Source organism: Saccostrea cucullata, unplaced genomic scaffold (assembly GCF_032062105.1).
Source record: "Saccostrea cucullata isolate Sc308-1 unplaced genomic scaffold, CSIRO_AGI_Scuc_v1 ctg1382, whole genome shotgun sequence".
NCBI classification, from domain to species: Eukaryota; Metazoa; Mollusca; class Bivalvia; order Ostreida; family Ostreidae; genus Saccostrea; species Saccostrea cuccullata.
In genome coordinates, this window is record NW_026931734.1 from 434,053 (window position 1) to 456,214 (window position 22,162).

Below are 22,162 nucleotides of genomic sequence, written 5' to 3' on the forward strand. Positions count from 1 at the left end.
TCCTATTTTGTATTTTTTTATGGACTTTTGATCTTGAATACTGTTCGTTATCTCCATTTGTTTCATAGACACAAACTATATATTATAAAATAATGAATTTGCAGCTCCTTTCTTTTGTAAATGCGCTATTATTTGAAAACAAGTGCCTGTACTTTTGATCTTGAATACTGGTATTTTGTATTTTTCCGTTATCTCCATATGTTTCATTGCTCTTAATTATCATTTTTTATAAGGATGTCAGAAATGTTTTCTAATAAAACCAGACTTTAAAACATCACCAGATTTTTTAATAATTCACGCATTTGAATAAATAACCCCCTAAACCTTTCCGTACGTTAAAACTTATATAAAATTAAACAAATTAGATTGATAAAGTACATGAAATTGGCAAAAGGATAACACTTTTCCTCCCCCCCCCCCCCCACCACAAGTGAAATATTATTATACACGCAACCAAACGCACCTTTTGGCTTGAGTTACTCTTCTTAGTGACGATGTTATCCGCGCGTGTGAGGTTGCCTTGGCGGGGGGGAGAGAACCAGACCAAGATGATGAAAGCGTTTGCATGATTGGGTAAAAAGTGTATCAGCTTCAGCTAGCTCTAGACAAAGACGCAAAGAAGTAAGTTGAGGTGTGTTTTATTTTAAATGTCAATATAATATATAAATATACTAAGATAATAGATTTTTAAGGCCCGGTGTTCTTTTTTTGTCTATTAGTCTTATAAGGGATCTATATATACTAGGCCTACTATATTTTTTTATATAAAACTTCCTGTACCTCAAGAATTTTTCTCCGGGGGGGGGGGGGGGGGGGGGGGGGGGGGGGGGGGGGGGCTAATAATCGAAAGTTCTCATTGCCAATTAACTGATGGTGTGGCTGAGACTGTTATGATAAAATCGCTATCGTAATATTAACAGTAGCATTAAATCTGTTTCCTGTCTTTTTCGGCCCAAGAGCGGGTCATTGATAGGACATACAGGTGTCTGTAAAAGTCTGGATTACAAGTCCCACGTGTTAACTGACCATCAATAAAACTTTTTATCGGGGATAATCTTACATGTTTAGTTACATAGATAAAACGTCTCTTTCTCATCTTATTCACAGTAAGTAAAATATAGCCCGTGGAAACCAGTTTGCTTTTACATCACCCTGAAGCCCTAGAAATCGAACAGAATGAATTGCACATTGAAAAAAGAGGAAATGTTTATAGTAGGAGTATATCTATAGGCTTATACATCGCGTTTATCATAAATTCACAGGCAAAGTTGATCACATTAAGTATTCCTCAATGTGTTGGTAAATTAAATTTTTTTGGATTCTAAGGTTAGTAAAATTAAAACAAGTTTATTTTTGCTATTTAGAATTGAATCAAAATTCATATTTTAAATGTCTTGAGTAAGTTTCTAAGAAAATACTGCAAACCCTTTTATCATTTTTAATTAACTTAATTAATACATTAATAAAATTCATATGTTCCAGTGAAAGGGAAATTTTGGAGATTTATATTCATTAGAGGATAGTTTTTAGTTCTTTTTTTTCTTTAAATGGATTTAAGTTTTGGTAACAATTTTACTCTGAAGTGTGAAAATCATTTGAGATTAGTCCACTGTATTATGCCCCCAGCTGGACACTGAGAAATAAAACTGGATTTAATTAGTGCTGATTTCAAAGGCCATTGAAGTTCAATTACTTTACCACTTCAGGATGTTTTTACAGCCGTGATCTAATTGTTGGTCATCTCCGAGTTTTCACAGACTTTGAGTTAATTAGCACAGACAGATTGCTTGTGGTGGCAGTCACTGGAATGGTTACTAAAAATCTGGAGGATCTGACAGCTTTTATACAAACACTGATAATTTTAAGCTGCTTATTTCAACAAATATTGAAGCTATAAAGAATGGTCTACACTCCTGAAGGAACTGACACTGTATTCAGCTCTGTCATGTTGTTCTTTGTCTAATATTGTGTTTTAGGAAAGGATTTTTATCAAATGCAACTTCCTCACAAATAACAGTGGAATTGAATTATTTAATACAGGAAGGATTTATTTATTTTTTCAGTGCCTCACCAACTCTGTCTTTGATATAACAGATGCTCCATATTGATTAAGAATAGTCTGCATGGAAACCGTGATTTGAAGGCAGACTTATTAGAAATGTAAAAGATGATGGAAGTAGAGTGGTGGAAAAACAAGATCTCTGGGGACATATTTGAAACATTACGTACAAAGGAACAACACCTGCCTCCTTACCATGGACACTCCCCACAGATGTGGTTCCGCCGCCACCTCGTGGACTGGCTTGCCATTGTGGTGGAGACATTTTATCTAGGTTCCACCTCACAACATTTAGCTGTCCACTTGCTGGACTTTTTCATGGATAAACTAGAGGTGGACCAGAGTCATCTTTATCTATTGGCAATGGCTTGTTTATCTATCTCAGGTAGGCTATCAATTGAACCTGAAGTAATTGTAACAGCTGATCAAATAAGTAACTAAGAGTAAGTAAGCTATAAGAGAGAGACACCTATTTCAATCATACAGAATTCTTCATATCTGCAATCACTGAGAAATTCAGAAATTTATCAATCTCAAGAAATAATGTGCTGTTAATGTCTGAAAAATATTTTATTAATTTTAGTATTTAATATTTTAAAATGATAATTGATCTGACTAGTTTTAAAATTCTTTTAATATAATCATGCATTTGAAGATGGAATGAAAATCTTTGTTTTATTTGACAGTGAAGTTTGAGGAGCACTGCGATAGGACAGTAAGATTGAGCAGTCTCAATCAGATGTTACCGTCTCACAGTCTCCTAGATGTCGGATACTCAGTCTCCGAGATAATGAACATGGAGATTACAGTGCTTAACTTTTTTGACTGGTCGCTATCCATCCCGACAGTAGCTCAGTTTGTGCCATATTTCCTAGTTGTCGCTGTGGATGACTGTGATTTAATTGACGGACTTCCTCTGTCGTCAAAGTCTGCTGTGGCAGAATGTCTTGAGAGACACACTAAGTACTTCATGGAGATCTCCTTACAAGGTAGGATTTCAATAAAATTATATTCAAGAGAGGTCTAGTAATTAATTCTTCATCAAAAAATGAATATACCACGGTACTGAAGGAGGAGCTGGGAAATGTATAATGATAACAACTTTAATTTTTTTTTAATATAAGTTTTAATGTTTTTGTCTGTAAATATTATCATAAGTACTATAATTATATAAAACAAAAGATTTACATTCAGGAAAAAAAAACTGCTTGTTCAAGTTTTTACCACATATGCACTTAATTTTGAGAAGTGCCGAAAAGTCTTAATTCAACCAATTTCTAAGTTCATTTGAATTTGACACAGCCATAGAAGATTTGTTTAGGATGTCATAGTAATCAATTCACTCAGATAACACCAGTTTTTAAAAAAAAATGTATATCATACTTCAAAATTATTGTCATAAATGTGCAAACCTTGATTTTTATAATTTTTTTTTTCAAACAGACCACATTTTCCAGGATTATATACCCTCTCTGAAAGCAGCCAGTTGTATTGCAGCATCACGAATTTCACTACGACTAACACCAACATGGCCCCAGCAGCTTCAGCTAATGACAGACTACTTCCTGGAGGAATTGTTACCCTGCGTCAATGTCATGCTCAGGTCAGTATAAGTGTTCCCCTTTGTTAATGTCATATGCTCGGGTCAGTGGAAGTTTTCCCCTTCATAAATGTCATGCCTGGGTCAATAGAAGTATTACCATGGGTCAATGTCATGCTCTTATAGTCAGTAGAAGTGTTACCCTGCGTCAGTGTCATGCTCAGGTCAATAGAACTCTTGAGCCTGTGTTAATGTCATGCTCTGCATCAGTAGAACTCTAACCCTGCATGCTCAAGTCAGTAGAATGTTTAGGGTGGTGTGAAACCCAGAGGGGAATACAGGCCACTTTTAGGAAATTTAGTTTGATCAATTTGGCCTGTGTGATCAGTATGGGTTATCATTTTATACTATAAAGGCGTTAAAAACTTTTATTTCTAAACTTTCAAAGAGTTCTTAGCTCAAGAGGCCTTGCATGCTCTTACAGCCTCACTGAAGTTTGTGTTTGATATGTTTTCTCTGTGTATAGCACCTGAAAGTTCTGTGCAGTCTTCGGAAATCAATCTGTACGATAATCTTGTAATTCTTCATTTTTCAGATTCCAGAAGAAAGACCGGCAGCTTTCTCAGTGTATGTCTGCTGTGGCCCCCCAGTTTACAATGGTGACCCCTCAGTATCTCTCAGACAATACTGCAGGTCACCACCGCAGTGCTCATTGTTACCCCACAACCTATGTTAACCCCCAAGTTATGGTATACCCAGAGAGGAAATCACAGCTCACCATGTGCAGGGGGTCCTGACAGAAGGTAATAATTAACACTTAATTAATAATTAACTGTAAAATTATTAGAGCAAATTTAATAATAATTAACCCTGAAACAGTAATCTGATGAACAAATGATACCAAACAATTGAGTGGCCAGTTGCTCAAGTATAGGTAGATGAGTGCTTCAGAATATCATTATATACAGGTAGTCTTATAAACTCAGCTGTCCAGGTAACTCATGCTTTGTGTGGAATGGGAATATACCTATATAGATCAATTTGGATATGAAATTTTGAGTTTTATCAGATGTTTGAAATTTGTTTGTGTCATAGAAATTACAACCAACAAAGACATGCTTAAGTAAAAAAATCTCTTATATGTTTGATCCATACATAGCATTTGCTTGTTTTAAGATATGTCCTCTTTTATTCTGTAGATGGATTTCAAATGTTACATTCCATAGTGCCATATTGGTTTCCCGCAGTGCTAGGATGGAGTAGCTTCCCTTGAGATTTGGTGCCATTTTTACCTGACTGTGTTCATGTTCCATACTTTGATACATTGATTTTACAGATTCTGAAGTATTGATATATTGTAACGCCATTTCACTCATGTTATTTACCGTTCATTTTCCTCTATTTTTTGGTGTGCAAATTTTACTCATCACTTTGTTGAGAAAGTGTGTGAATGAAATTAATTTAAAACATATATTTTGAAATGAAAGGTTGAATCGAATTAAATTTTGACAATTTAAACTGAATCATTGTCACAATATTGCTACATATATATATATATCTTTTAATTCGTATGCCTCAAATCTCTTCTGAATTGCAGTGGCAATGTCCTAATGCCTGAATGAATAAGTGAATCTTTTTCATGCAATTTCTGAAACTGTGTTTACAAACGCAGTGCGCTGAGACATTTCCTTGTCACTTTACTAATTATATTACAGTTTTTTGAGTATTAAAACTAATTAACACACCAAATATAAGCTTACACTATAAAATCAAAATGAAAATCCAAAACACAAACTCTGTCTTGAGATCCATGCAGGACTGACATTGTAAAAAATTGTATTCTGTCATATTCTTGTGTATATATGTTCAGTATTTTGTTTTACATGCTATATAATATATATTGGGTGGTAAAATCGCAGGCAACTGACATTACTTATTTTTCTCTTAATAAAGAAATATACCCCCTACTTAATAATTAGGTAGGGGGTATATTTTTTTATTAAAAGAAAAATAAGTAACGTCAGGTGCCTGTGGGTAAGATATATTATATAGCTGACATAATGTGTTCATGTTTAAATACAAGTAATACTGATCTTTGAATCATCCATTTTATTGTACAGCACTGATATCAATTACCTTGTGTGTACCATTGATTCTTAAGGAAAAGGTTCCCAGACTTCATGTTAATTCATACAAATATTGTCTGAAACTTTTTAAAAACAATGAATTTACAATACATAATTTTTGAAATGGAAGAGGGTATAACATATTGTCTTTTGTTTATGCTGTAATGAGATTTACCAGTACAAATTTAACTTCAGGGATAAGAAAAAATTCTGTGATCTTTTTTTCCATTTTGTGTCAATTTCTCATGATATTCAATTGTTGAAAGTGCCTTAAATGTTTGTTGAAATAAAATAACAGTTTTTAACCGAGATCTCTGGTTTGATGTTTGTTACCTTTCCATCTTAATATGTTTTGAGAGGATTATGTGTTTGGTAATTAGTTTTTTGCTGGATGAAATAGTTATAAGGAAGATGCATTCTTGAAAAAACACCCAAGATAAAATGTACAATTTATTAAGGTGCATTGACTCTCTGAAAAGAAAGATAACTCCTGCTGGAATTAAATGGTACCCTTAAAAATTGTCAAATTAAGGTACCATATTTGTAAAATTGTGAACTGAAGGGTATGCTTGAATTATTTGCATTTTAGTCATAACTTAGTTTTTTTTTGTTCAAAAAAATATTAATAATTTAGTTTTGGTTGGAATGTTGATTACATAAAAAAAAAAAAATTATTTTAAAGCTGTGTTGCCTCATCATAGTGATTTAATGTGTCCAAAAATATCAGTCCACTTGTCGTACTTTTAAATTACAGTTGTATTTTCAATTTGAATTAAGCCTTTGTTGAAGGACAAATTGTCCTATTTTCTACACTTAATAATGAAAAAATAGATTATAAGGAATAAATGTAATAGCTACCCAAGTTATACAGTATAACCTGGGTTGGAACATTTTTAAAATGATTTTTTATAAACCTGTTTCACTGATTGTGAAGCATTAGCTACTCCAACCAGGTTATACAGTGTAACTTGAATAGTTGTTTGCTGTAAATTCTAAGTAACTTTTTGTAACTTTTGTATTTGCTACCAGACACACCTGATTTATTGTAATTGAAAAATAACTTACACATTAGATATCTCAAGTACAGGATATCATTGTTAAGGAAATAGAATTTAGTACTTAAGGACGGGCAAGCGCCGTGGAGCAAATCTTAATGGGTAGGAAACACATATTACATCAATTCATAGAATTACATTATAAATAAAATTTATACAATTAAGTAGAGTACAGATTGTGTGCTCAAACAATTAAAACATTTTGAAATATGCCACAAAAGAATTGAGAATTTTAATATATTTTGAGTACATTGATATTTATATACCAATCATTGAAGCATTGATAGATTCGTCAGTCTACCAGTTCTTTGTAAATGTTATGGTCTTTATTCTTTTCATTAATTTTCTAAAACGCCCCCTATTTATATTTACAACATTCAATATCGAACTTTAAAACAGGTCAAAGGGAACTAAAAGTCTACCTGAGATTCCCTATTCATATTTAGTATTGCTGGTCCCCATGTGGGATTTCATGAGTAAATGCATTTTCTATTAATGCCACTGATACCAGGATTTAAACAACTTTGAAGCCACACTGGAGGTTTTCATCATAGATTGGAATGTTTCTCAGCCAAGGCACAAATAAATAAAATCTTTTTTTATCATTTCTTAGGGACTTGTTTAATACATGTGAAATAAGCCACAGTTCTGCATAGACTTGGAACATTCGATGTTAGAAATTAAGATGGGAAATTCTGCAGAGATTTAATTGAAACTGTCAACAGGTAAAAAACGTTACTCTTTTGTCTGCTATCTCAATTATTATTGTGCTTATCTGAAGATTTAAATAGATCATCATTGTTTTATGTATCTGATTTTTGGACAGGTAAATTTATATCGGATAATTCCTAAAAAGATGGTAATATCTATATTTAAATTTATATTGCTAAAATATTTTAATGTTATTTTGTACATTCTCCAGCAATCTGACGTCTTTAATACATTGCTTATTACATTGATGTTTTGTATTTTGCATAAAATTCATTGAGAGAGCATTTAAATTTTATTTCAATTATACTGGAAAAGAAAATTTTCAAAATCAATACCTGTACAACTTTCCAAGTATTTCAAATTGAGAACATATTCTATTGAGTATATCCTTTAGGACTTTTTAAGATGAACAAAAAATGCTGCTTGGTTCACACACCTATTTTTTTTTTCATTTTCAATTTAATTTATAGAATCAAATTCAAGGGAAAAAATTGCTTTTAAAATTATTTATGTTCCAACTGCTTGTACTGTAAAACATATATAAATACACAGTAAATTAAAATATTTATTTCTTCTCCTCCTCTTTTGATAAGAAAATAATTATGTTCAGGTAGGTTTCTGATTTCAGATACTCTGAAAGATATTATTCTATTTTTGATAGGTTAATATATGTGGGTTCATCAAATATTGAACACTTAATTTATACCTGATTGTCAAATAATAAACTTGTAGGAAAATATATGTCAAATTAACAGTTCAAATTTCTAGAAGTTATAAAAAGAAAATGAATTTAATTTGCTTTATTCACAGAATTTCCCTTTCATATGTCCCACATTTAATTGCTCCTGCCAAGGGTTTTTAAAAAAAATTAATTCATTTTTTAAAGTGTTACGCGTATAAATATATTTTTTTGTTGTTGAGTTTGATGCCAAAAAATTGAAAAATTCAATGAATTAAAAAATAGATTTCATAGGACCCATGAATCATAGAATTTTTTTTAAGATAAGTGTCTTGACCTTGAATCAACCACATTTTTGGGTTGGATGGATGGGAATTGCCAATTGAACAACAGGCCCTCTCTCTCTCTCTCTCTCTCTCTCTCTCTCTCTCTCTCTCTCTCTCTCTCTGTCTCTCTCTCTCTCTCTCTCTCTCTGTGTGTGTGTGTGTGAGGGGGAGGTGGTGTGTGTGGCTGTGTGTAACACTCAATTGATTTCTATAATAACCTCAAAAATTATATCTTTTGCTCCTCGTTTTGAAATTTTATATCAAAACCTTCCTTTAACAAAAAAGACCACTATTGATTTTGAGGTCAAAGTTCACAGTCAGAAAATCATATACATGTATTGCATGACGTCATTTCCAAATGATAACATATTTTAGCTTTGATAATTAATCTTTCGATGATGATTATAACTTAAAAGAGACCCATTTTAATTTTGAGACCAAAAGTTGAAAGGTCAAGGTCAAATCTAATTTACTTTTTTCGTCTGAATATTATTTGGTCTAAATTGAATCCACCCTTATTTTGTTTGTAAGAGGGGAACTTACCTGAATAACATTATCAGGAAAACTACTTTTAATTTATTTTAATTACTACAATTTGGCTCATGTTGATTATTAAATTTTCTTCTTAAAAACACGGTATCATAGAAATTTGTTGTTGATTACACTTCGTAACAGAGAAAGGAATGAAACAAAATCAACTGGGGATTTCCAGTGATACAGGGCCATGAATATAGTCACATTTATATGCAAGCATTGATCATCAAAACTGTTCAAATCATAGAACCCATGGTTTTGAACAGGATTCCTATTAATTTTTTATATTTGATTTGTAGATATGTCAGGACTGATGAGTCACAAGCTTGATGAGCTGTTCACTGCCCTGACCCAGAATACGCCAATAACAAACACCCTGATCAAGCAGGCCAAGCAGGAATACAGCAGGATAAGGGTAAGTATAGAAATCACGAACACCCTGATCCAGCAGGCCAGGCAGGAGTACAGCAGGATAAGGGTAAGACGTCGTCCTCCTCACGCAGAGCATAGAAAACACAAACCGTGCATTAGAGGAGTACAGAAATAAAATATCTGATAACCTATCTGGCCTTAAGCTGTAGGTCTGTAGGAAATCAATTTGACGATTTATTGGATTAAACAAGTGTGAGGTGCACAGGACAACGGAACATTTTATCTTTAAAGAGGATTTCTGAATAATCAATATTATATACCAAAACTGGGAACTCAACTATCAACTCTTAGTATGTTTGCAACTATTTGTGATTGCAAATATTCTGAAGCAAAAAAAAAGTTAATCAAAATGAGAAAAGTTTTGCTTCCCAAATTTTTGATAAAAAATATGTATGGATTCAGTTCAACACCAATACACACTTTCTGAATTAAATTCCAAAATTTTAATGTCTCTTTTAATATACAATGTCTCCTAAATGAGAAAAAATTTTAGGGCATGATTCTGTATATGTCTGACTAGCTCTGTCGTCAGTCTCCATGTCATGAAACCATGTCTACTGGACTTTAAAGCTGAACACAATTCATCAAAGGAATGTGTCTGCCATTTTTGACTGGATCCTGCTATATCTGAGGTCCCCTACATAAAGCGGCTGACTTAATTAGTTACTGCTCAGTGTAATCATGCAGTCATCAACAGTATTGACAGATGTATGCTACATAGCACTCAGTAGCAACAAATATAACTTTATACTTTTTCTTATGCAGGAAAGTAACATACCAGAGAAACTTACATTTGTTGCACAGGTCAATGCAGTATACAAATAAACACATGCAAATACACATAACTGCAATGAAAGGTAAACAAAGGAAATGCAAGGTAACCAGTACAAACACACGGGTCGCCATTCCATGCCAATACTTATAACAATAAAGCAGTCAGGTGTAACAAATGCAAGGAGTATACCCTGGTGCTGATACTGTAAATGGTATTAATATTGAAATGGCGTATGCTTATTTATGAGTCAAGTTCAGCTTTAACACTTTTCATTGAAAACAATTCAGATTTCAGTATATCGCCGCCCAAAACCTAAAGGTGTGCATGTATAATGATTGAGTCAAGGTATAATATCAAAGGTCAAGGTAATAAATTACCAATAAAAGATTCTTGGATATTAATCGGAATGTACCGGTACTCAAACTTGAGCCATGATCTTAAGCATCATAGACACAATAGCATGCTGTTACTAATGAATTAAAATGTCCATCACATGACCTTGACATTATTATCATAACTCAAAGGTCAAAGTAAAGTGCCATGACATCAAGGGCACATAGTGATGGCCAATTTTGGAAAAGAGGAGATATTTATTTTGTAGGGAAAATTTAAATTCTTATGCTTGAAAAATGAAATCTTTGAGGAACTATTGACCTACTATTTTTAGATTTTAACTACTTAATTAACTGATTTTTTTTTTCCGTGGTAACATACATCTCCACTTTCCTAAAATTGACCATCTCTTTTGATCTCTTCTTTACACTTTGAGATACTATATTCTCAAAAGACATTTCTCCAGTCAGACAATGCTATTTTATTTATAACTTTATTTGTATTAAATATTTCAAAATAATCATGTGACAGGATGTAGCTATCCGAGGGGAGCAGGGCAGGTCCTCAGCTGAGGTCATGAAATGTCCGCACTGTAAAAAGGACCTCCCACTACAGCGACAGACAAAACTGATCGATTCAGAAAACGAGATTACCAGACTCAGACAGGAACTTCAGCTCAAGATTAGCATGTGTCAAGATCTAGAGGACAAGATTCAGAGGTTACAGACAATGCAGAAGTATGATGTCTCTGTATCTTAACATCTGTCTGTCTTGCTCTCTATCTCACCGTCTGTCTAGCTTGTACTCTCTTTTACTATATTTGTCTGTCTGCCTTTCTCTCTCTCTTTCTCACTATCTGTGTGGCTTGCTCTCTCTCTCTCACTAACTGCCTTGTTCTCTCTCTCTTTCCTTGTCTCTATATCTTCCTGTTGTTCATTATTATTTACAGTAACTCCTTTTGATTTTCAACACTGTGATTACAGGAGGAGTAACTCAAACCTTGGAGGAGATACACTTCTTCAGATCAGTGAGATTTACTCAAGATTATTTGCGGAGCAGTGGCTACAGGCATACGAGTTCATGGACAACAATCTCAACCAAAGAGAGGACAAAGTATTAGACATCTTGCAAAGGATCCTTAGAGTAGGAATCACTCAAATTAACGATTACTAAAAAAATAAACTTAAAAATAACTACATTTATAGGTTACAGTGTTGAATTATCATCACATATTTTATTAGATGTGTGTCAAGGATTATTTGTAAAAGGATTAAGAAGCTCAATCTTAATTTAATGTTAATATTTATTGACTGATGATCTATTTTTTTATATTACTTTCCTGATCAGGCAGCCTATGAGTTTTGTAAAGACATTGCTGATGCTCAGATAAAGAATGTGGAGGGAGAAATCTATTGCCCCCTGTCTACAGTAAGCAGATTTATAATGATTAAACAAGTTTTAAGTGTGATTTATGTACAAAATAAACATTGCAGAAAAATAACAAAATAACATCATAAAACAAAAAATTAAGTTTGAAAAAAGCTTGAGATAAATGCAGAGGCTAACTCAAAATTGCCTTTTGTTTTAGTGGACAGAAGACAAGAGACTGGAATTTTCAGTCACTCCTCGATCTAAAACTTCCTCTATCAGCAGTCTGGCTAAACAATACAGAGACATGGCCTCATCAGAGTGTATCCCTATCCTACAGGAGGTAAGTATCTGACACAGTGTACAACAATACAGAGACATGGCCTCATCAGAGTGTATCCCTATCCTACAGGAGGTAAGTATCTGGTACAGAGTACAACAATACAGAGGCATGGCCTCATCAGAGTGTATCCCTATCCTACAGGATGTAAGTATCTGGTACAGTGTACCACAATACAGAGACATGGCCTCATCAGAGTGTATCCCTATCCTACAGGAGGTAAGTATCTGATACAGTGTACAACAATACAGAGACATGGCCTCATCAGAGTGTATCCCTATCCTACAGGAGGTAAGTATCTGTTACAGTGTACAACAATACAGAGACATGGCCTCATCAGAGTGTATCCCTATCCTACAGGAGGTCAGTATCTGATACAGTGTACAACAATACAGAGACATGGCCTCATCAGAGTGTATCCCTATCCTACAGGATGTAAGTATCTGATACAGTGTACAACAATACAGAGACATGGCCTCATCAGAGTGTATCCCTATCCTACAGGATGTAAGTATCTGATACAGTGTACAACAATACAGAGACATGGCCTCATCAGAGTGTATCCCTATCCTACTGGAGGTAAGTATCTGATACAGTGTACAACAGTACAGAGACATGGCCTCATCAGAGTGTATCCCTATCCTACAGGAGGTCAGTATCTGATACAGTGTACAACAGTACAGAGACATGGCCTCATCAGAGTGTATCCCTATCCTACAGGATGTAAGGTTCTGATACAGTGTACAACAATACAGAGACATGGCCTCATCAGAGTGTATCCCTATCCTACAGGATGTAAGTATCTGGTACAGTGTACATCAATACAGAGACATGGCCTCATCAGAGTGTATCCCTATCCTACAGGAGGTCAGTATCTGATACAGTGTACAACAATACAGAGACATGGCCTCATCAGAGTGTATCCCTATCCTACAGGAGGTAAGTATCTGATACAGTGTACAACAATACAGAGACATGGCCTCATCAGAGTGTATCCCTATCCTACAGGAGGTAAGTATCTGATACAGTGTACAACAATACAGAGACATGGCCTCATCAGAGTGTATCCCTATCCTACAGGAGGTAAGTATCTGGTACAGTGTACCACAATACAGGGACATGGCCTCATCAGAGTGTATCCCTATCCTACAGGAGGTAAGTATCTGATACAGTGTACAACAATACAGAGACATGGCCTCATCAGAGTGTATCCCTATCCTACAGGAGGTAAGTATCTGATACAGTGTACAATACAGAGACATGACCTCATCAGAGTGTATCCCTATCCTACAGGATGTAAGTATCTGATACAGAGTACAACAATACAGAGACTTGGCCTCATCAGAGTGTATCCCTATCCTACAGGAGGTAAGTATCTGATACAGTGTACAACAATACAGAGAAATGGCCTCATCAGAATGTATCCCTATCCTACAGGAGGTAAGTATCTGATACAGAGTACAACAATACAGAGACATGGCCTCATCAGAGTGCATCCCTATCCTACAGGAGGTAAGTATCTGATACAGTGTACAACAATACAGAGACATGGCCTCATCAGAGTGTATCCCTATCCTACAGGATGTAAGTATCTGACACAGTGTACAACAATACAGAGACATGGCCTCATCAGAGTGTATCCCTATCCTACAGGAGGTAAGTACAGAGACATGGCCTCTGATACAGTGTAAAACAAAACAGAGACATGGCCTCATCAGAGTGTATCCCTATCCTACAGGAGGTAAGTATCTAGTATAGTGTACAACAATACAGAGACATGACATCACCAGATTGTATCCCTATCCTACAGGAGGTAAGTATCTGATACAGTGTACAACAATACAGAGACATGGCCTCATCAGAGTATATCCCTATCCTACAGGAGGTAAGTATCTGATACAGTGTACAACAATACAGAGACATGGCCTCATCAGAGTGTATCCCTATCCTACAGGAGGTAAGTATCTGATACAGTGTACAACAATACAGAGACATGGCCTCATCAGAGTGTATCCCTATCCTACAGGAGGTAAGTATCTGATACAGTGTACAACAATACAGAGACATGGCCTCATCAGAGTGTATCCCTATCCTACAGGAGGTAAGTATCTGATACAGTGTACAACAATACAGAGACATGGCCTCATCAGAGTGTATCCCTATCCTACAGGATGTAAGTATCTGATACAGAGTACAACAATACAGAGACATGGCCTCATCAGAGTGTATCCCTATCCTACAGGAGGTAAGTATCTGGTACAGTGTACAACGATACAGAGACATGGCCTCATCAGAGTGTATCCCTATCCTACAGGAGGTAAGTATCTGGTACAGAGTACAACAATACAGAGACATGGCCTCATCAGAGTGTATTCCTATCCTACAGGAGGTCAGTATCTGATACAGTGTACAACAATACAGAGACATGGTCTCATCAGAATGTATCCCTATCCTACAGGAGGTAAGTATCTGATACAGTGTACAACAATACAGAGACATGGCCTCATCAGAGTGTATCCCTATCCTACAGGAGGTAAGTATCTGATACAGTGTACAACAATACAGAGACATGGCCTCATCAGAGTGTATCCCTATCCTACAGGATGTAAGTATCTGATACAGTGTATAACAATACAGAGACATGGCCTCATCAGAGTGTATCCCTATCCTACAGGAGGTAAGTATCTGTTACAACAATACAGAGACATGACCTCATCAGAGTGTATCCCTATCCTACAGGATGTAAGTATCTGATACATTGTACAACAATACAGAGACATGGCCTCATCAGAGTGTATCCCTATCCTACAGGAGGTAAGTATCTGTTACAGTGTACAACAATACAGAGACATGGCCTCATCAGATTTATCCCTATCCTACAGGATGTAAGTATCTGACACAGTGTACAACAATACAGAGACATGGCCTCATCAGAGTGTATCCCTATCCTACAGGAGGTCAGTATCTGATACAGTGTACAACAATACAGAGACATGGCCTCATCAGAGTGTATCCCTATCCTACAGGAGGTAAGTATCTAGTATAGTGTACAACAATACAGAGACATGACATCATCAGATTGTATCCCTATCCTACAGGATGTAAGTATCTGACACAGTGTACAACAATACAGAGACATGGCCTCATCAGAGTGTATCCCTATCCTACAGGATGTAAGTATCTGACACAGTGTACAACAATACAGAGACATGGCCTCATCAGAGTGTATCCCTATCCTACAGGAGGAAAGTATCTGATACAGTGTACAACAATACAGAGACATGGCCTCATCAGAGTGTATCCCTATCCTACAGGAGGTAAGTATCTGATACAGTGTACAACAATACAGAGACATGGCCTCATCAGAGTGTATCCCTATCCTACAGGAGGTAAGTATCTGTTACAACAATACAGAGACATGACCTCATCAGAATGTATCCCTATCCTACAGGATGTAAGTATCTGACACAGTGTACAACAATACAGAGACATGGCCTCATCAGAGTGTATCCCTATCCTACAGGATGTAAGTATCTGATACAGTGTACAACAATACAGAGACATGGCAGGCCTTTCAAAATATGCTGGTACCCGGTACTTTTACCCGGTTGGATTCATTCATGGTACCGGCCAAAATATTCAGTGGAGAAAAAAAAATCGCGTGAAAATACGATAGGCCCTACCATGTTTTACAAAAGTTGTGGTTACGTAGCTTTGTATTATTCTTTAGTCCGTAATGGTATCTAATAACGTTTTTGATTGGTTAGTCAAGAAGATCATTAAAGCGTTTGAATAAATGAAACAAAAGAGATTGCTGAACGCGTCTTAAAGATCTTGTCGAAAACGAAAGTAGATTTCGATATCAAATGCCTCCTTCACTGATTTTTACAAAAGCTAATTACTAGGAATATATTTTAAATAAATACGGTCAAAAAAATAAAAAAAAACAGGAATCCAAGTGTCAGAAATGAAAGTGTCAATTGAAAGCCATGGTAGTGATTTTCACAAATGATTTTAAGATAAGGAACTAGACCACGGAAAGTCTTCAAAACAATTGACCGATAGAGAGACGGACATGAACAGTAGATAGTTCTTTGACCACCTCTGTACATTTTAATAGCCTCAACTCTTCAAATTTAAGTGTCAAAATACGCAGCTGACGATATAAATTACTTACAGTCTTCAATATCTGCAACTTTCTGATGAAACAAACGGACACAAGACAGAAACTATTTCTTTTGCCACACATTTAATTCTTTGATTCAGCAGTTTTCTAGTGGTCAAGAGAATGATCTTGCGGACATTAACTTTCTTCCAAATATTGTAACCATATCCAGTAAAGTGAGGGAGTCATATCTAAATTTTTTTGTCTCAAGTCTTGATGTCATCTTTGTTTAATTTACACATGTATATTTTTTTTTATGTACATGTACCAGTGCATGAAAAATATGCTGAATTTATTGGTACATGCTATGCATCATGCAGTGCTTCTTCTACTGTAGAACAGAAATTAATTTAATTTAATGCAAATACAATTTCATTTCTCTTTTATTTCATTTAAATTTTGAATTTCCATTTCCTTTCGTGACTTAATAATTTTTTTTTATATTTAAAACATAACACTTACAACTAAAACCTTGCAAAAAATTTTTGAACACATTTATATAAACAAATATAGCATAGAACTTAGAAGTTTTACCTAAATCTTATTCTTACTCTGCTCAAATAACTAATTTTTTCTATGTAATTCCATCCATCCAGTGCTAAACTTCAAATGTAATGTGTATTGACCAAAAATAAACTTTAAAACATGGCATAAAAATAACACTGATAGCAGCATACTTCTATGTGTCTAGAAACCAGGAAATGCTGTCTGGTGGCTTCTAAATTTCAAAATTTTTCCGGGGGGGCATGCCCCCGGACCCCCCTAGCAGGCTCACGCCTTCGGCGTTCGGCAAGTGGTACCTCCAATATTGTATAAAGTACCACCTGGTTCAAAACTTTTTGAAAGCCCTGCATGGCCTCATCAGAGTGTATCCCTATCCTAGAGGAGGTAAGTATCTGATACAGTGTACAACAATACAGAGACATGGCCTCATCAGAGTGTATCCCTATCCTACAGGATGTAAGTATCTGATACAGAGTACAACAATACAGAGACATGGCCTCATCAGAGTGTATCCCTATCCTACAGGAGGTAAGTATCTGATACAGTGTACAACAATACAGAGACATGACCTCATCAGAGTGTATCCCTATCCTGCAGGATGTAAGTATCTGATACAGTGTACAACAATACAGAGACATGGCCTCATCAGAGTGTATCCCTATCCTACAGGAGGTAAGTATCTGATACAGAGTACAACAATACAGAGACATGGCCTCATCAGAGTGTATCCCTATCCTACAGGATGTAAGTATCTGATACAGAGTACAACAATACAGAGACATGGCCTCATCAGAGTGTATCCCTATCCTACAGGATGTAAGTATCTGATACAGTGTACAACAATACAGAGACATGGCCTCATCAGAGTGTATCCCTATCCTACAGGAGGTAAGTATCTGATACAGTGTACAATACAGAGACATGACCTCATCAGAGTGTATCCCTATCCTACAGGAGGTAAGTATCTGATACAGTGTACAACAATACAGAGACATGGCCTCATCAGAGTGTATACCTATCCTACAGGAGGTAAGTATCTGATACAGTGTACAACAATACAGAGACATGGCCTCATCAGAGTGTATCCCTATCCTACAGGAGGTAAGTATCTGATACAGTGTACAACAATACAGAGACATGGCCTTATCAGAGTGTATCCCTATCCTACAGGATGTAAGTATCTGATACAGAGTACAACAATACAGAGACATGGCCTCATCAGAGTGTATCCCTATCCTACAGGATGTAAGTATCTGATACAGTGTACAACAATACAGAGACATGACCTCATCAGAGTGTATCCCTATCCTACAGGAGGTAAGTATCTGATACAGTGTACAACAATACAGAGACATGGCCTCATCAGAGTGTATCCCTATCCTACAGGAGGTAAGTATCTGATACAGTGTACAACAATACAGAGACATGGCCTCATCAGAGTGTATCCCTATCCTACAGGAGGTAAGTATCTGATACAGTGTACAACAATACAGAGACATGGCCTCATCAGAGTGTATCCCTATCCTACAGGATGTAAGTATCTGATACAGAGTACAACAATACAGAGACATGGCCTCATCAGAGTGTATCCCTATCCTACAGGATGTAAGTATCTGATACAGTGTACAACAATACAGAGACATGGCCTCATCAGAGTGTATCCCTATCCTACAGGAGGTAAGTATCTGATACAGTGTACAATACAGAGACATGATCTCATCAGAGTGTATCCCTATCCTACAGGAGGTAAGTATCTGATACAGTGTACAACAATACAGAGACATGACCTCATCAGAGTGTATCCCTATCCTACAGGAGGTAAGTATCTGATACAGTGTACAACAATACAGAGACATGGCCTCATCAGAGTGTATCCCTATCCTACAGGAGGTAAGTATCTGATACAGTGTACAACAATACAGAGACATGGCCTCATCAGAGTGTATCCCTATCCTACAGGAGGTAAGTATCTGATACAGAGTACAACAATACAGAGACATGGCCTCATCAGAGTGTATCCCTATCCTACAGGAGGTCAGTATCTGATACAGTGTACAACAGTACAGAGACATGGCCTCATCAGAGTGTATCCCTATCCTACAGGAGGTAAGTATCTGGTACAGAGTACAACAATACAGAGACATGGCCTCATCAGAGTGTATCCCTATCCTACAGGAGGTCAGTATCTGATACAGAGTACAACAATACAGAGACATGGCCTCATCAGAGTGTATCCCTATCCTACAGGATGTAAGTATCTGATACAGTGTACAACAATACAGAGACATGGCCTCATCAGAGTGTATCCCTATCCTACAGGAGGTAAGTATCTGATACAGAGTACAACAATACAGAGACATGACCTCATCAGAGTGTATCCCTATCCTACAGGAGGAAAGTATCTGATACAGTGTACAACAATACAGAGACATGGCCTCATCAGAGTGTATACATATCCTACAGGAGGTAAGTATCTGATACAGAGTACAACAATACAGAGACATGGCCTCATCAGAGTGTATCCCTATCCTACAGGAGGTAAGTATCTGATACAGTGTACAACAATACAGAGAAATGGCCTCATCAGAATGTATCCCTATCCTACAGGAGGTCAGTATCTGATACAGTGTACAACAATACAGAGACATGGCCTCATCAGAGTGTATACATATCCTACAGGAGGTAAGTATCTGATACAGAGTACAACAATACAGAGACATGACCTCATCAGAGTGTATCCCTATCCTACAGGAGGTAAGTATCTGACACAGTGTACAACAATACAGAGACATGGCCTCATCAGAGTGTATCCCTATCCTACAGGAGGTAAGTATCTGATACAGTGTACAATACAGAGACATGGCCTCATCAGAGTGTATCCCTATCCTACAGGAGGTAAGTATCTGATACAGTGTACAACAATACAGAGACATGGCCTCATCAGAGTGTATCCCTATCCTACAGGAGGTAAATATCTGGTACAGTGTACCACAATACAGAGACATGGCCTCATCAGAGTGTATCCCTATCCTACAGGAGGTAAGTATCTGATACAGTGTACAACAATACAGAGACATGGCCTCATCAGAGTGTATCCCTATCCTACAGGAGGTAAGTATCTGATACAGTGTACAATACAGAGACATGGCCTCATCAGAGTGTATCCCTATCCTACAGGAGGTAAGTATCTGATACAGTGTACAACAATACAGAGACATGGCCTCATCAGAGTGTATCCCTATCCTACAGGAGGTAAATATCTGGTACAGTGTACCACAATACAGAGACATGGCCTCATCAGAGTGTATCCCTATCCTACAGGAGGTAAGTATCTGATACAGTGTACAACAATACAGAGACATGGCCTCATCAGAGTGTATCCCTATCCTACAGGAGGTAAGTATCTGATACAGAGTACAACAATACAGAGACATGGCCTTATCAGAGTGTATCCCTATCCTACAGGAGGTAAGTATCTGGTACAGTGTACAACAATACAGAGACTTGGCATCATCAGAGTGTATCCCTGTCCTACAGGAGGTTACAAAAATTTTACTGATAAATAAAATTGGAGAAACTAAGCCAATTGAAAACATTTTTATTTTCAGACTTTCCTTAAAGAAGTCTTGCCTGAATTCCTAGATGTGCAGTATGTAAATGAGCCAGTGGTAGTCAGATATACACAGAAATGTGTGGAAGTCACGTGGTACATGTGTATACAGTTGCCTCAATTGCACCTTGTCACCAAGGTCATAAGAAAGTCAACCTTTGACACCAAGTTGTTTAGTTATTACACAATGGCAGGAGATAAAATAGACTTTGTTGTCTGGCCAGCAGTGATTCAAGGGGAAAATGAAAGAATTGTCTCCAAAGGAGTTGCCCAGGCCTTGGATAATAATAGGTCCCATTCCTCCGTAAAGGCCTCAATATATTCTCATCAAACTGAAAAATCCCCACAACCCCAGGAGCATGTGACACCACAGCAACAAGGCCACATCTCTCCTGCTGGTTCTCTCAACAATCCAGCTCTAAGAGGTACACCATGGGGCTCACAGTTTTATGGCTCCAATAGAGGTACCCCTTCAGTAGACCTACCTCCAACTCCTACAGAGGACCCTCCTTCCAGTCCTAAGGGTGTGACAAAAGTAGGTTCCAGAGTTAGTGTGGCTGTACCTGAGAAAAGTGAATCTGAGGCAGCAAGGTCCAAGATGGGAAAGAGCTCAGTAAAACCCCAAAATTCTGATACAGAGCAGGCCAAAAGTAGGAGAGCTTCTATAGATAAACAGAGAGGGACAGTGAATGGGAATCCAAAAAGCCCAAAGACGGTGCTGGAAAGTCCAGTTCCACAGTCCAAGAGAGGTACTGCACAGAGGGACTCCAGATACAGCCCCCCTCTGGAAACCATGTCACTGACCACAGCCTGGAGGGAATCTCGAGCTCAGCCAATGAGTAAGCCTGGAAAATCATAGGAAAGTCATATTAACCAATGAGAAAGCCTGGAAAATCATAGGAAAGTCATGTGAACCAATGAGAGATTCAGGAAAATCATAGCCAAATCATATCAACCAATGAGATATTCAGGAAAATCATAGCCAAATCATATCAACCAATGAGAGATTCAGGAAAATCATAGCCAAGTCATACATGTCGTTAGCAAAATTATTGAGCGTCATGTTTTTAATTCTTTTTATGAATATTTATCAAAGAACAAACTAATAACTGAAAATCAATCAGGTTTTAGGCCAGGTCACTCATGTGAAACAGCACTAGACAATCTAACAGATAAATGGTTTAAAAACATGGAGGACGGTAAACTTACTGGAGTTCTGTTTATTGACCTGCGTAAGGCCTTTGATACAGTCAATCATACAGTTCTTTTACATAAGCTGAGGTCATTTGGAATCTGTGAAAATACTTTTAAATTTTTTCAATCTTATCTTTTAAATCGTAAGCAGTGTGTCAGTTGGCGAGGTGCTCTGTCTCGAGAAAAAGAAATATCTTTAGGTGTCCCTCAAGGGTCAATTTTAGGACCGTTATTTTTTATTTTATATATCAATGACTACTCAAAATGTCTTAAACACTCGTCAGTCACAATGTACGCAGACGACACCTCGCAGGATGTAAGCGATAAATGCATAGACGTTATTGAGAGAAAACTTCAAGAAGATTTAGAGTTAGGAATTCAATGGATGATTAAAAATAAGCTCAGTATAAA

At 36.6% G+C, this 22,162-nt stretch overlaps 2 protein-coding genes across 2 annotated transcripts; both read left to right on the forward strand.

Moving 5' to 3' along the window:
- The first annotated feature begins 1,604 nt into the window (after window positions 1–1,604).
- Window positions 1,605–6,295, forward strand: LOC134233404 (cyclin-J-like). Its single transcript, XM_062715370.1, has 6 exons — window positions 1,605–1,930; window positions 2,064–2,444; window positions 2,746–3,048; window positions 3,503–3,662; window positions 4,195–4,402; window positions 4,799–6,295. Exons 2-5 carry the CDS (start codon window positions 2,168–2,170, stop codon window positions 4,394–4,396), a joined length of 942 nt encoding a protein of 313 aa, XP_062571354.1. The 5' UTR covers window positions 1,605–1,930; window positions 2,064–2,167; the 3' UTR covers window positions 4,397–4,402; window positions 4,799–6,295.
- A 786-nt stretch (window positions 6,296–7,081) lies between these two features.
- LOC134233419 (uncharacterized) lies at window positions 7,082–21,585 on the forward strand. The gene is made up of 7 exons (XM_062715385.1): window positions 7,082–7,505; window positions 9,330–9,445; window positions 11,102–11,307; window positions 11,554–11,713; window positions 11,918–11,998; window positions 12,159–12,281; window positions 20,556–21,585. Exons 2-7 carry the CDS (start codon window positions 9,332–9,334, stop codon window positions 21,414–21,416), a joined length of 1,545 nt encoding a protein of 514 aa, XP_062571369.1. The 5' UTR covers window positions 7,082–7,505; window positions 9,330–9,331; the 3' UTR covers window positions 21,417–21,585.
- Window positions 21,586–22,162: the final 577 nt, after the last annotated feature.